Source organism: Leptodactylus fuscus, chromosome 3 (genome assembly GCF_031893055.1).
Source record: "Leptodactylus fuscus isolate aLepFus1 chromosome 3, aLepFus1.hap2, whole genome shotgun sequence".
Taxonomy (NCBI): Eukaryota; Metazoa; Chordata; class Amphibia; order Anura; family Leptodactylidae; genus Leptodactylus; species Leptodactylus fuscus.
The window spans coordinates 97422160-97437745 of NC_134267.1; the positions used below are offsets into that span (position 1 = coordinate 97422160).

Sequence of the window (15586 nt, forward strand, 5' to 3'; positions counted from 1 at the left end):
AAAAAGCACCCAGATATAGATGGAAACAAAGCGCCGGAGAGTTGTGAAGTGGCCAGCAATGAGTCTGAATCTAAATCCCATTGAACTCCTGTGGAGAGATCTTAAAATTGCTTTTGGGAGAAGGCACACTTCAAATATGAGAGATCTGGAGCAGTTTGCAAAGGAAGAGTGGTCCAAAATTCCAGTTGAGAGATGTAAGACGCTTGTTTATGGTTATAGGAAGTAATTGATTTCAGGTAATTTTCCAAAGGATGTGTAACCAAATATTAAGTTGAGGGTGCCAGTAATTTTGTCTGGCCCATTTTTGGAGTTTTGCATAAAATTATATTCATGGCTAATGATTACGTGTGGATTGTTAGACATAAGGGGGGTGCTCTATGGTGAGATATTGGTAAACAAGGAGATCATAACTGTTTTTGCACAGGGTCCCTCAGCTGTGCGTCAAGGGCAGGGGTTAAACCAAGTGCTCTAGCACCATAGGCAGATAAGGAGCATTGCAAATACTGAGGATACACTTTGTAGTCAATTCTGTCTGTTTCAGTGGCAGAGAGCCCCTTCTCATACATTGTCATCCACACTATGTCCCTATATACTCCTTAGTGTCAGCCACAATGTTATATCTATAGCTTTCCACAATAGCCCCAATTTGGCAACATTGTGCTCCCAAGTGTCAGCTACAGTACCATATTGCTAGCCACAATGCCCCTCACTGCTAACTGTAATAATCCCCCAATTGCCAGCAATCCTTTCTATTTACAGCCACAGAATCCATTAATTTTCATATACCTACTGGTATACAGTACTTGCTTCCTCTTTTACTGCTCAGGTACTTCAGTAACTCAATACACTGGCACTGAGCAATGGACATGCATAACCATCTCTTCGTTGAATTTCCACTTTAAGTGGTGGCAGTCACACCAGAAGAAAGGAGATTACAATCCTTCTCAAAGGCTGGGGATCCCCACCTAGCAAACATTGAGAGCATATACTGTGACTTCCATGCTGTCTCAGTTTTTCAATGTGGCAGAAAACAATTCAGAATACCTTCTCCATGGGATTATATTTAGTAGTATATTAAATTACACATGATAAAACATAGGTCTTTGGAAAGAGTTAGAAAAGAAACAATAACAAAATTTTATTATGGAAGAAATGCAAATGATTGGCATTGTAATATTATAAAATAAGTCAATATACACTGTCATCTGTGTCCTAAGAAGCACCATGAACACAAAGTGCTTGAATGGTGGTCTCAATTACTCGCACTATGTGTTGCTTGAGCAATATAAGTGGAGCAGGGTTTTTAACCAAGATGAACATAAGTCATGTAGCAGGTAGGAAACTCCAAACAAGCTTCATACTCAAAAATTCACAATATCAGAGCTACTGTATTAGACAGAATTTAGGCAGTAGCAGATAGACAAGAAGGGAGTCCACTGTCACGGTAAAATGGAATTCAGAATTAGTTTCTCAATGCCTAATAACCATCAAATAAAACAATTTTGTTTTACATTCAACAAAACGAATTAAAATACATTTGATAGGATAAAATATATAAAGTGAAGCTTCAACTTTGACAATCCATGGTTCCAGCAACTTTTATTACATCTTCATGTCCCATTTTGCTGTTTTCCTTTAATTTTCAATCTATTGAAAAAAAAAAAAAAATGTTGCTACCAGGAAACTGTCAACAAGTGGATAGCAGATGCACAAGGATCTATCACTTTTCTATTGGCCTGCACTTTTTTTTATTTCTGTTGCTTACTAGGTAAAGTACATCTGTCCGTATATACAAGCTTACTTTATAAACAGCTTGTGTGACTGTACAGGGTAGATTGGCTCATTAACAAATAACAAGTTGTACTTGCAGAAATTCTATATGTACATCTTAACTGAACAGCAGCTTGCTGATGGTTTCCAGTTAGTAGTATGAGAAAACAAGTAAAAACAGCACAAAAGGTAAGGACAATATATCACATATTATCTAGATTTTGCATTGCTTATTATAGAACTAAAGTTGATGTTGACTACAGTTGGATCTTCACCTAAAGGGTGTAATACAGTTTTTGAATACATTTTCTTTATGCCAAAAGTAGGATTTTTTTCTTAAAAGGGAAAAAAGTATTAAGTCAGATTTAAACATTCTAGTTTTATTGCAGTAGTTCATACTTTTTTAAAATAATTTCTTTTATAAAAAGATGGTATGGCATTTGTCTTTCTACTTGTATATATCTGGGTTTGGAGAGATGCACACTGGTTCAACCAAGACCGTTTTAACACATTGGTGGGCCCAGTGCAAAGGTTTTATGAGTGGGCAGTTCCCCTTTTGTCACCACCTGCTATTATACCCATCTGAAACCTGCCAAAAACTGGCATTTTATATGGTAACATTCAATGGGTGACAATGTGTCATCTAAACTTTTCCGCCTGTCAGAAATGTTTTATACGTACATCTCTAGTAATAATCGTTATTGCTATTATTTTAACATGTAGCAGATATTGCTAGAGAGATGGTCGATGTATTTTACTTTATAAGGATCAGGTATGGACAGGACAGGGACAGTGAAAAATGTAAATTTTATTGATGACTGTGTGTATGTGTTGTGCAAGTGTTTGGTGACTCTTCTTGGTTATGTTCAGAGGGGTATTACATAAGAATACCCCTAAGATTAGGCTCAGAGGGCTATTAAATTATCTAATATATATAACAAACAGAGAGAAAAAAGTATAGTATGCTCTCTGAATGATAGCAGAGGGGATAACATGGACATAGGTCCTCGTTACCCCTACCCCTGGGATCACATACGGGTTATGCACAGATGATGATTTATCATCTTTGTGCAGTTTGCATATGCACTCCTGCCCCCCTTCTTCCTCCTACCACTGTTCTAAGATGCTTCCTGAGGAAGGAGGGGGAGGTCACTTTGGAGCCCCATATATGATGATCCGTTAGGGCTATGAAGATGACCTTGGATTCATTTTAAAGATGAGAATGATACCAATATCATCATCATAGTTCTTACAGATTCTGAGTGATTTTCTGTTAAAAATGCTGTCCATACGTGACATCTGCATTGGGATCTTAATACCAGACATTGTTTTCATCAGCAAATAGCTCAAAATCTGTAAGGACTACCATGATGATCTTGGTATCATTCTAATTCTCATCTTTTTAATGAATCCAAGATAATCTTCATAGCCCTAATTAATCCTGAGAAATTGGCATCAGCAGCAAGGACATACTACATATATCCTCTGTAACTAAAGTGCCACTCAGGAAAGGGTTAAAGTCCCCCTAAAGTGTCCCCAGAGTTTAATGTCCCCTTCCTACCACACAAACATAATAATAATAAAAAAAAACAACCATTGATACTCACCTCCCTTGCTTCCCTACTGTCTCGGTCCTGGGTCTTCAGAGAGCTATAGGTGCTATGTAAGTGACATCATTACATCATGCCTACAGCTCCAGGGGAGGAGAGTATGAATGATGCAGTAGGGAGCGCACAGCTCACTGCTTCATCATTCTATGCAACTGGGGCAGCCTTGCAGGACAGCATATGCAGGCTGTGCCAACGGGCCCCTACTACCACCGGGCCCGATGCAAGTGCCCCATTGGCCCTATGGTTAAAGCAGCCCTGGTTTCACCAGATCAGTCCAGTGGCTCTATCATCTTGTAATCTTTTATTCAGAATGTGTTTCATGTTTCATGAACACCTCATCAGGTACAAGGAGATACCAAAGGCGTTGTTCTGAATAATAAATTATAAATAAATAATAAATAATAAAAGTTGATCAAGCTACTGCACTGATCCTGTTTATGGTTGCGCTAGCAGCCAAACCATTTTTACGGAGTGGAGCTGGGTATTCGGGTGAATGGTGCATCCCTTCATACTATGGTATACATTGGATTAAGCTTGCTTCAAACAAAGATTGTTGAAATCAAATAAACATATTTTGAGTATTGTGCTTCATATCGCACAACCACCAGTGAGGTGAATGTAGTTTTATGTAATATAGGAACCTGCAAAAAGCAATCCTACCCATGTTGCGCTGCTTCTGTTTTCTATACTTTTTTAAATATACTTATATGCTTTCTACTTGTTCTACTTTATGGATCCACTCCAGATTTTGCCTTACAATAAAAAAAACATCAAAATTTGTACTAAATCCAAACTGTGTGAATCTAATCTATTGATTCTCTTTGCATGGATGATGGAGAAAAATGTGATGGTATCTTCACTAAAACATTACATAATTGTTTAATATTGGTAAAAGCTAATGAGAACATAAAATAGGACAGTAGTAGACTTCTTACTTATTAACAGTCTATGTAGCCTACATGCAGACTAAAGACTGCCCAGAAGGATGAACTGCCCAGGTCTCTGCACTGCCCCTTCTACCTATCCATTGTCTATGAGTAATATATAAACTCTGATAAGGACATAGTCTACCAAAAATATCCTACATAATTGGGGAGCACATTATTACGATAGTATTATAGGATATCTAAGCACATACTCCAGCAGATCCTCTATAACGCTAATGAGTAATTTCACATAAATAATACCGTAATGGATAAAAAATTGATTACTCTTATACAGCTATGGCTGTGTTTTTAAGAGACTAGTGTAAGAAAGGGTTATGTCTAACATTGCCTGTAAAATGTTTCATTTAGTTTTTATTGAAAACCTTTTAAAGTATAAAAAATGATCTTGGACATTTCCCCTATATCAAACTATCACCAGTAAATATAAACCGATTGAGATTCTGGTTCAATAATTTATCCAGCATCTGCTGTTCACAAGTTAAGTGGGAAATGACTATAGATCAGTAGACTTCAGCTTTGGTTTACAAGCATTTCCTGTGCAGCTTGAAACTAAAATGTAAATGATATAATTTGTAAGCGCATATACCATATTGCAGCATAACTGTTATAACTTAGGTGAGCAGAAATGGCAGTGTCACATGGCAATATTAATATTATTACTTGTGGGGGAAGTACATATGCATGAAAGAAGATCTGCTTTTTGAAAATATGGCAACTTTGCCTCCATGAATTGTCTGCTATTGGATACATAGCCTATAAGGCAAGAGCATGACTTGTTCAATGGCTGCAATCTTCTGCTATGGCGCTCATCTAAGTAGAATCCTGATTGCCCTCAAACCTTTCCTCATTGTAATGAATGACATTTCTATTATATATCTATTTACAGTATTTGTGAGAAAGTGTCCTTAACCTGGCATTTGAACTTCCAGAATGGCTAAAAATCTTGCATCGAACAGATATAGCAATCCAGACTATCTTAAAGGGGTTGTCCAGGCAAAATTAGACAACCCATTTCACTTTTAAATTAGCCTGGGGCAGTGAATTTTTTTTTTAAAAAATGCATATTCACCTGTCTACGATGCTCTGGTGTCCTCCTGGCACATCCTGGTTCTTCTGCTCCGAGACTCTTCTGGACTGAAGCTGCTGATGGGCCTTAGCCATCGCGTGGCAATCAGCGGAACTCCAGAAGAGACCCATTCAGCAGAAGTACCAGAACATGCCCGAGGGACACCAAAGGAGGATTGAGGATAGGTGAGTATGAATTTTTGAAATTTTTTTCAATGCCCCCAGCTGATTTTAAAAAAAAGAAAAAAAGGATTTTCCATTTTTGCCTGGGCAACCCCTTTGATTTCTGTTAACATTCAGTGTATTGTTATCAGCTTTTACTTGAAAGTTAACTTTATATCTTTCTATGACTGATAATTCAGATATGGCAATGACAAGGCAACACCTACACTAGACACTGTTACTAAACCGAGTGGAGGTTTGGTGTTCCAGTATTGTAAATCTGTCAAGTTATCCAGAGTGATGTCACTGGTTTCTGTATTATTTCATTACTTGCAATAGTTAGGAAGATTTTCAGTTTATCAAAATTAGGTGTTTTGATGGGAGCCAAATTGTTTTCCATCTGGCTTGCCTAGAAACAAATTCAATTAAACACACTTCTTTAACCACTCGAGCATACACGAATGATCTTAGTTACTGGTGATTGTTTGAATTATAGAGTACAATGTAGTATAAAGGATTTTACCAAATACCTTTATTATCTATGGAAAAAGTTGGTAAATATAAGAACACTGAGACTCCAAAGCTAAGACCCCATGATCACTAGAACAGGGGTCTTGAGTGCTCATCTCTCCTTGCCAGTGTGACCATGGTAAGAGTGGTGAGAAGATGTAATGCCACTCTAGTTAACATTCTGTTGGACAGCATGTCCATATCTATGTCAGAGCCACCATTTCAATGTTCACAGGACCATTTCTTCTGGCAAAATGACAAGTATTGTAACAGATACCAGAAGGACCCTATTATAGTCAATGGGATCTATTGGACTCTAGTACAAGTCATTAAACAGTTTCATCTTTACTAGTCTTTCAATTCTTCTGTTCCTATGGAACAGATAAGAAAAAGAATGATGCTAATGTGAACTTACCCTGACCAATCTCCTCTTTTCCATGGTATTGTGAGCCAGGAGAAACAAGGGAAAATAGACTTCTAATCTAGTGATAGTGGGGGTACCATCATTGGAGCCCCCAGTGATCATACATTTGTCACCTCTCTTGTTCTCATGTATTTGAAGAGGACCTTTCCTAACCTCCAACAATTCCAATTCTTTGAATCCGCTGCATCACTGATTACGAGACAGTTGGGATTTTTTTTCTCTACCCCCCAATCTATCAGTGCATGTGATTTTTGGTACCTGATATGCAAATTAATCTCTCTGCTATCTAGTGGGTAATCGTGGGTCAGAACAGGCAAGGGGGTTTGTTTCTGAGCTCTGGCACTTTTTTGGACAGTGTCAGAGAGCTCTGAACCCCACCTTTTTCTCTACTCCTGCCTTGACAGTATATCACGTAATAAGCATATTTAGCACCAAAGATGACTGAACAAATTGCTCAGGAATAGTTGCGACTAGATTGTGAAGAATCAGTATAGCGGCACCTATTAAAAGATGCAAAGAATTGGAGTTGGTGGAATGGAGAAAGGTTCTCTTTAAGTTATAATGATTTCTCAATTATTTTACAGCATCTCCATTGATATCGACAGAGAACGAAAACTTTTCAGCCAGATAGGGAAACTCTCAAGAAATCAAAGAAAAATCTCTTATCAGCATTTTACAATGGAATAGTCAATTCCTGAAAGATAATCTTTTTATAGTCACACAGTTACAGGAAGATAAAATATGTATTCTAATACACTAACAAATTGCCCAGACATCACAAAAACTTCCAAATTTTCACAAAAGAAAGCATTCGTATGGAAAAGCACTCACATACACCATATTTTACATTAAACTTAGGTATAAAATATTCATTCTAAATGTTTAATTGGTCTTCCTCTATAGAAATCTGTAGATGTTTATTTTGTAAAAGACGAGTCACATAGAAAACACTAACAGTGGCAAAAGATAAAAACAATGACAAAAGAGCAGCTTTTTTTTTCGGATGCTTTCTACTCATATGGAATATTAATAAAAACCCATAAGTTGGAATCGTATTGGAGTGAGGCTATGGGATGCATTGCACAGCAATGCTTGGATTCTTCACAATTGCCATGAAACATGGTTTTGGGAGTTTGGTTATCATGCACTAAGGGGATTCACAATGCTCCAAAATCACAGGACTGATGGCTTTATAGCATTCATTATCCTTGGTATTATGAAGCCTGTTATGAATATTGCAGTATGGAAATGTGGTGCTGGGGATTTATATTGCCATATATATCATTGCACTTTATACCCACTTTATAAATTACTATGTGCAAACCTTGTCACAGATAGAGAGATTCTGATCTATGGGAACGTTTTAATGAAATAACCTCAAAGGCAACTCTTTGCATGTGTTTCCTGGGCTATCAAAGAGTTGGGGTCAATGTAGAGGATAATGTTATATAGGTCACATTAATTGTGATGTCCATTCAGGTGGTCAGATGCCCAGAGCAGAGAAGGAACTGGAAATTATGGAAGTCATCAAGCCCTGACAGTTGGCATCTCGCATGGCGTGTTCTTCTCTAACAATCACATTTTGGCTGGGTTAAGGCAAAGTACAGGCACATAATGTTCCCTTGTGTCCGCCTGCAAAGCAACCTAATGTGTTCCACTGCCTCAAACTCAGGGGATTTTATGGCACTTTTAATTTTGATCACAGTCCTTGATGTCCACTTAGATCACAACACCTAGGCCTCTCCTTCACAGAGTAACTGCCTGTGCAAATATCATATTGTAACTGAAAAGAGGCCTAGCTAGAGCTAACAGTGCAAAACGAAGGAAAAACCGGGAAAGTTCCAGTAGAGGGCACCAAAGCACCAGCCATAAAACAGTATCCTGTCTTCCTGGAATGCAGTATCTGCCAGTGAAAATACATCCGCTTGTGCACTTAGAGAACAAGGCTCATTTTGGTAACTCATCTGGGGAATAGGAACCATAAACACAAATGCTTTCTGCCCTCTTTTTACAATCCAAGAGAATGATTCCATGAAGCAACATTTACAGGTGCTCCATAACACTTCAGGTTAATGCTTTGTTATTTTGACCTAGGAAAAAAGAGAACACAAGTAACCATTACAACATAAAATATTCCAAGTTTTACAATTTTTAACATCAGTAATAATAGTAATGATGATTATGTTTCTGACTTATGAAAACCTGAAGTCCTAAAGGAAGATCTCTTTATATTAAATAGAGCAGGACTCCAGTTTGCCCCTTAATGACTAAAGCCTCGTTCACATCTGTGTTTGGTAATCCGTTCGGGGAGTCCGCATGAGGACCCTCCCAACAGACTACTGAACAAACTGGCAAGCAGTGAGAAATGAAAGCACATGGACCCCATAGACTATAATGGAGTCCGCGTGCTTTCCCTGCACACCGTTTGCCAGTGTGTTTGGTATTCTGTTGGGGGGGAGGGGTCCCCATGCGGAATGGATTACCAAACACAGATGTGAATGAGGCATAAGGCTATGATATTTGCAGGGGTATCTGTTACTCTGGTCCATCAGAGGACCAGAACAGTGGACTAGCAGACCACTACAATAGTGGACACAAACAGAGACCGATAGACACCCACATTATAATGTGTTCTGTTAGGTGTTTTTTTAATTTTTTTAAACTGAAATATCGAGTGAAAAAGTCGTGTGTGTGCAGAACTAGATCGTCCAATGATTTAAGCGGGCACTGTGATGGACTCTCTGAAGCCATTTTGGCATTTTTCTCATATTCTAAGAGCCAGCAATTTTTACATTTTTTCATCAATATTTGAGGGCTTGTTTTTGCACAACAAGTTTTTATGTTTAATGGCACCATTTTGGACTATACATATCTAATTGATTAACTTTTATTAACTCTTTCTGCAGGGGAATAGGTAAAACCGCAATGACGCCATTGTCTCTTTACACTTGAAATTTTGTGCCATTCATCCTATTTATTCTCTGGGTCAAAATAATTACTGTGATACTAATTATTTTTTTCCACTTTACTACTTTTTCACAATAAAAACCCTTTCCTTAATAGTAAAAAAAGAAATTGTATCACTGTTTTTCAAAACCATAACCTTTTTATTTTTCTGTCAACTGAATTGTGTGATTGGGGAACATAAGACCTTTTGGTCGATTTTGACATTAACAGCAATTCAGATTTTTTTTTTTAGACTTTTTTTTCTACAGCATTCACCATGTTAGATAAGTAATGTGACAGTCGTATTGCTCAAATCTTTATGGATGTGGCAATAACTAATATGTGTATTTTTTATTTGCTATATATTAATTGTCATGATTTTTGTATTTGCAAAAAGATTTGGTGGGGAAGTAATTTTTTTTTTTTTATATTGGACTTGCTTTTAGTAGTTTTTAGTCCCCCTAGGGGACTTTAATATGTGATCTGTTGATGTATTGTGCTCTCAATATGAAACTGACAGAAAATGTGAGGCTAGATTCACACAACTGAGGTGCAAAACGGCCATGAAAAACATCCAGCATCCAGGCTAGGATACATGCACCATAAAATGATGTATAGCATATACCAAATAAAACTCCTTGGTACCTGCCATACTGTGAATCATTAAGGTGTTAAATATAAATATGATTATCAAATTAAAGTTTTGGAATGGTTCTGATAGGCTGGGCTTCAACCCAATAGAAGTCGTAGAGGATAAATAATTACTAGTTCATAAACAAAAAATCCATTACTATCTAAACATTGATTCTATTAATAAATTCTGCAATATGAATTTTCTATACAGTATCGGGGGCAAATACATTTCACAGGAGTGTACATGACAGTAATAACAATGGTATTCAAATAGTGCCGCTTTTATTATTCTTCTTCCCCCTATTTTATCACGACACACTAAAGTAATCTTTAAAATAATATTATTATTATTCCTTTTTGATGAGAGCATTTATACATAAACCTTTTAGGGGGTAATTTCAGAAACCGTTTCAGCACTTATTGTTCAGTAGCCGTCTCACATCACAATCTCTTTTTTACTATAGGGACAGTAATTTTTTTTTTTTAATTAATTTAATTAATTTTTTATTAATTTTATTAATGCCAAAAATTGCAACTTTTGATTTACGTACAAGCTATAATAATGCAACTCATAAGTTTGTGATACTTTTAGTTAGTTGTCACGTGACTGCTTTGTCACTGTTTTGCTCCTCAAAATCTAAATTTTAATTTTGCAAATCCACACCCTTGGCTTTCAACACTACCTGAATTCTTCTGGGCATGCTCTCTATCAGATTCAAACATGTCCCCACTGAAATCTGATCCCAGGTCTCCTCTACAATCTTAGTGCATACTGGTCAACTCACTTGGGAACGAATACAGCTCTTTCTTCAACTCTAACCACAAGTGTTCGATTGGGTTGGAGATCTGGAGACTGTGGGGACCAATGCAACACTTCTACTCTATTGTCATTGAACCATTTCTTCACAAATCTTGATCTATACTTCGGGTCATCATCCTGCTGGAACACTATTTCATTCTTTTCATACTCATAGTACTTCAGTCTGCGAAGTAATTCGTCTTGTAGGATACTCACATATAGCTCAGCACTGAGACCACCATCGATCCTGGTCAAGTATCCAATGCCTCCATGTGATCAGGATTTCTCCACCAAACTTGAATGTTCCTAAAATTTCTCAATCAGTTAGCCCCCTTTTACCTTGTTTCTTCTAGACCATTTGCACCAATCAGAGCCAAGTCTATTGACTTTTGTCTCATTGCTCCAAATCACTCGTTTCCAATCTTGTGTTGAGCTATATGAGCTGGCTGATGCAGTTTATCTTTTCTTGGGAAATAATCTTCAAGGCTGATCCTTGATTTGAATCAGTGACCTTTCACTTTAGAATTAACCTAATATCACACTGAGCTATTAGGGAAGGCGATAACAAGCTGTAATTTGTAGTATACAAGAAGAAAAAGATTTTTCCAACACCAGGAGCAAAACAGTAACAATTCAGTTACATGACACGAATCTGCATAATTAATCATATGCTAAATATTTTCAAGTCAAACTTATATAAGAGATATCCAAGATGATTGTCTATATAATGATGGTAATCTCACTTTCGAAGCTGTAGTGGATGGTGAGATATGGAGCCTGAAAGTCAAAAGTTCAAAAGTTGCTTGTCTGTATACCTTGAGTATTTTCAGACTAGTTGTCTAAGTTTACACTGTCTATCTACTAGCACTGTAAATGTGGCCCAGTGTGACCAGACTTCATGCCGTTCTTCAAACATTCTATATTGTACTCTTGCAGCTTTCTGCACTTCCAATCAGATTTTGCTTCAGATCTTTTACTATAGTGTACAATAGTCTTGATTATATATTTAGCTTTCATCATATTTGGACACAATGTCATTTACATTTTCCCTTGTTATCCCACTTCCTTTTATCTTATGTGTATTGTAAATAAACAGTATACTAGTAAACTTCATGGCATTGTTATAGAATCAACAGTGTCATAAGTATCACCATTGCAGCTGTAGAGGCTGCTACAAGGCCCATCACCTTAAGGGACCTGATAGGTCCCTGATGCATTTTTTTTCAATAGGCTACCTGTTTGAGTACACCCAACAGTTAATGGACCCTATCTACTTACAGATCTGCATTCCTGCTCATTGCCACCTCTGCTTCCTCTTCTACCCTCTAGGGTGCCGTGTGCATCCAGGGCCCCCTGGAGGAAGAAGGGGAAGCAGAGGCGGATGTGAGTAGGAGCGGGGATCAGTAAGTAAGGCCACAGGCCCATGGCAAGTTCACTTGTTGGGTGAACCCCAACCATATTGCTATCAATATACTCTGTGGGCTCTTCGGACCACATAGTATAGTGATCAGAATCCCAGAAGAGGTGACAAACATAAAAAACAGTGTTACTCAGTTCTCCTGGGCTCTGAAATGACTTTATGTGGTCTTCAGGCCTCTGTAATGACATCACGTGGATCAAGCCAGCATCGTGACGCAAAAACACATGTAATCCATGTCTGTTACACTATTGAAGAGCGCCAAAAACAGCAGGAAGTCACTCTGGAGCCCAGGAGAAGTGAATACCATTTTTTTTTAATCTCCCCTAGACCTCTGATCATTACAAAAAAAAGTATGATAATAGTTCATGGGTGGTTTATCCCAAAAACTTCAGGTTCTGAACAACCTGAAAATTTTGCAATACTTGTAATGAACACCATAGGAGCCACAATGGGACATAATACTGTGTGGAGCAGCTACTATGCAACATTATACTCTATGGAGGGGCCACTATATGACATTATACAGTCCTATGAAAAAGTTTGGGCAACCCTATTAATCTTAATCATTTTTAGTTCTAAATATTTTGGTGTTTGCAACAGCCATTTCAGTTTGATATATCTAATAACAGATGGACACAGTAATATTTCAGGATTGAAATGAGGTTTATTGTACTAACAGAAAATGTGCAATATGCATTAAACCAAAATTTGACCGGTGCAAAAGTATGGGCACCTCAACAGAAAAGTGACGTTAATATTTAGTAGATCCTCCTTTTGCCTCTAGTCGCTTCCTGTAGCTTTTAGTCAGTTCCTGGATCCTGGATGAAGGTATTTTGGACCATTCCTCTTTACAAAACAATTCAAGTTCAGTTAAGTTTGATGGTTGCCGAGCATGGACAGCTCGCTCTCAAATGATCTGAAAACAAAGATTGTTCAACACAGTTGTTCAGGGGAAGGATACAAAAAGTTGTCTCAGAGATTTAACCTGTCAGTTTCCACTATGAGGAACATAGTAAGGAAATGGAAGACCACAGGGACAGTTCTTGTGAAGGTCCAAAATACCTTCATCCAGGATCCAGGAACTGATTAAAAGCTACAGGAAGCGACTAGAGGCTGTTACCTTTGCAAAAAGAGGATCTACTAAATATTAATGTCACTTTTCTGTTGAGGTGCCCATACTTTTGCACTGGTCAAATTTTGGTTTAATGCATATTGCACATTTTCTGTTAGTACAATAAACCTCATTTCAATCCTGAAATATTACTGTGTCCATCAGTTATTAGATATATCAAACTGAAATGGCTGCTGCAAACACCAAAATATTTAGAACTAAAAATGATTAAGATTAATAGGGTGCCCAAACTTTTTCATAGGACTGTACTATGTGGAGGAGCACACCATGGGACTTTATACTGTGTGCAGGGGCTGTTACAGGGCATTTTACTGTGTGAAGGGACCACTTTGGAACATTATATTGTGTGGAGCGGCCACTCTGGGATATTATACTGTCTGCAGACCATTTTTGGACACACATTATGTGAAAATCGGGTGTTTTACTGTGTGAGGACCAGGGTTATGTGAATAGGATTGCAGTAGTACAGCAGTGTGAAAGCGCATAATATGACTGTTTTTTTTTTTTTTACATCTGAGTAAATAGAATCCAAGGGTCCCCCTACATTTTTTGTTATAGAAAAGTGGATTACAATGGACTGTGAAATACTAAGAAAGGACATCATCCTAAACTCACTTCTGGCTTAAAAAAAAAAAAAGACTTGGTGCAAATTTTACCAATACCGACTTAACCAAATTGGATTTAAATATAATCCCCTCATGATAGATTCCCCTCCTCAGCACTTGTAATGGGTGTCAAAGGGAACTGAGCTGCAGTAAAGTCACCTGGCCACTTTCATTTTATAAAGCTGTGGGCTCCCTGCTCCGTGCACTGTATAGTACAGGCACGGAGTGTAACCTGAACAGCTGATCTATGTGCGAGCTGTTGACTTCCTTCCACTTTGATATTTATGGTCTAATTATTTTTTGGATAGGCCACAAATCATCTTGGAAAATGCCTTTAAGTTTGTGTAAAGGAAACCCCTCTAAAGTACACTCTAAAGCCCTGCAAATGGCCTTATGAAATCCCTCCAATGTTGATTTAACTAGATTTCACTATAGTTAGTTATAAAACGGCACACTTTTTGATGCAAAACCTGAAAAAAATTGCACCTTTTTTAAGTAAAAAAAAAATAATTAAAAAACAGCATTAATAACTTGCCCCAATTATAGCTAGAGCCAACACTTGGAGAGGTGTAACTGTACATAAGTGGTCAGATGATTTAAGAAGCATTACATAGGTGATGTCAAAACCTGTAATAGTGTACTCTGGGAGTCCCTGGTAACATCCTGGATATCACCCCTAGAAGTATTATATTGCAGTAGCTGCTATGCTAGTATCACAGCAAGCAGGACTAAGTTCCAGTTCTCATCTTCGTTCGGGTTTCCGTTCAGGGAGTCTGCTTGGGAACTCCTGGAATGATAATCTATTCGCATAAAAAAGCGGTTACCTTAGGAAACTGCGCTGCCGGACCCCATAAACTATAATGAGGTCCATGTGGTTTCTGCTTGGTTTCTGCATGAAAAATGTGTAGAGAAAAGTGCTGCTCGCAGGACTTTTCTCTCTGCATATTTTATGCGGATAGCAGAATGGAATGGTCCCAATGCAGATGTGAAACGGGCTTAAGGCCTTGTTCACATCCGCGTCGTTAATCTGTTAGGGGGAGTCCGCATGGGGACCCCCCCCCAAACGGACTACTGAACATTTTGGCAAGTGGTGTAAAATGAAAGCACACGGACCCCATAAACTATAATAGGGTCTGTGTGTTTTCTGCATGGAACATGCGGATAGAAAAGTAGTTCGCGAGCTACCTTCCTATCCGCATGACTCATGCGGAAAGCACATGGACCCTCATTATAGTCTATGAGCTTTCACTGCTCACCGCTTGCCAATGCGTTCAGCAGCCCATTCGGAGGGGGTCCCCATGCGGATGCCCCGAACAGATTACCGACGCAGATGTAATCGAGGCCTAAGGGTGCAGTTGCAAACCCCTTCCCACCATGGATCTCATAATACTGTAGTCTGCTCCCTGCCCTGTAATTAATACTCTGCTTGATAAAACCCACATGAGCTCGGAAATATGAAAAGATCATTTATACAAGCAACAAAACTGAGCAAATTTTCTATAGCTGTAAGATCTTTTCAGAAAAGTCATTTTTCAGTTTTCCATCTTCCCAGGGTATAAAAGG

At 38.1% G+C, this 15586-nt stretch overlaps 1 protein-coding gene across 1 annotated transcript in view; it reads right to left on the bottom strand.

The window, feature by feature from the left end:
- Positions 1-7248: 7248 nt before the first annotated feature.
- The window catches only part of NKAIN2 (sodium/potassium transporting ATPase interacting 2), a 624215-nt gene continuing 615877 nt past the window's right edge, over positions 7249-15586 (bottom strand). The window contains exon 7 of the mRNA XM_075268078.1: positions 7249-8578. Coding sequence (XP_075124179.1) covers positions 8569-8578 — 10 coding nt within the window. The 3' untranslated portion in view covers positions 7249-8568. The remainder of the gene's footprint in view (positions 8579-15586) is intronic.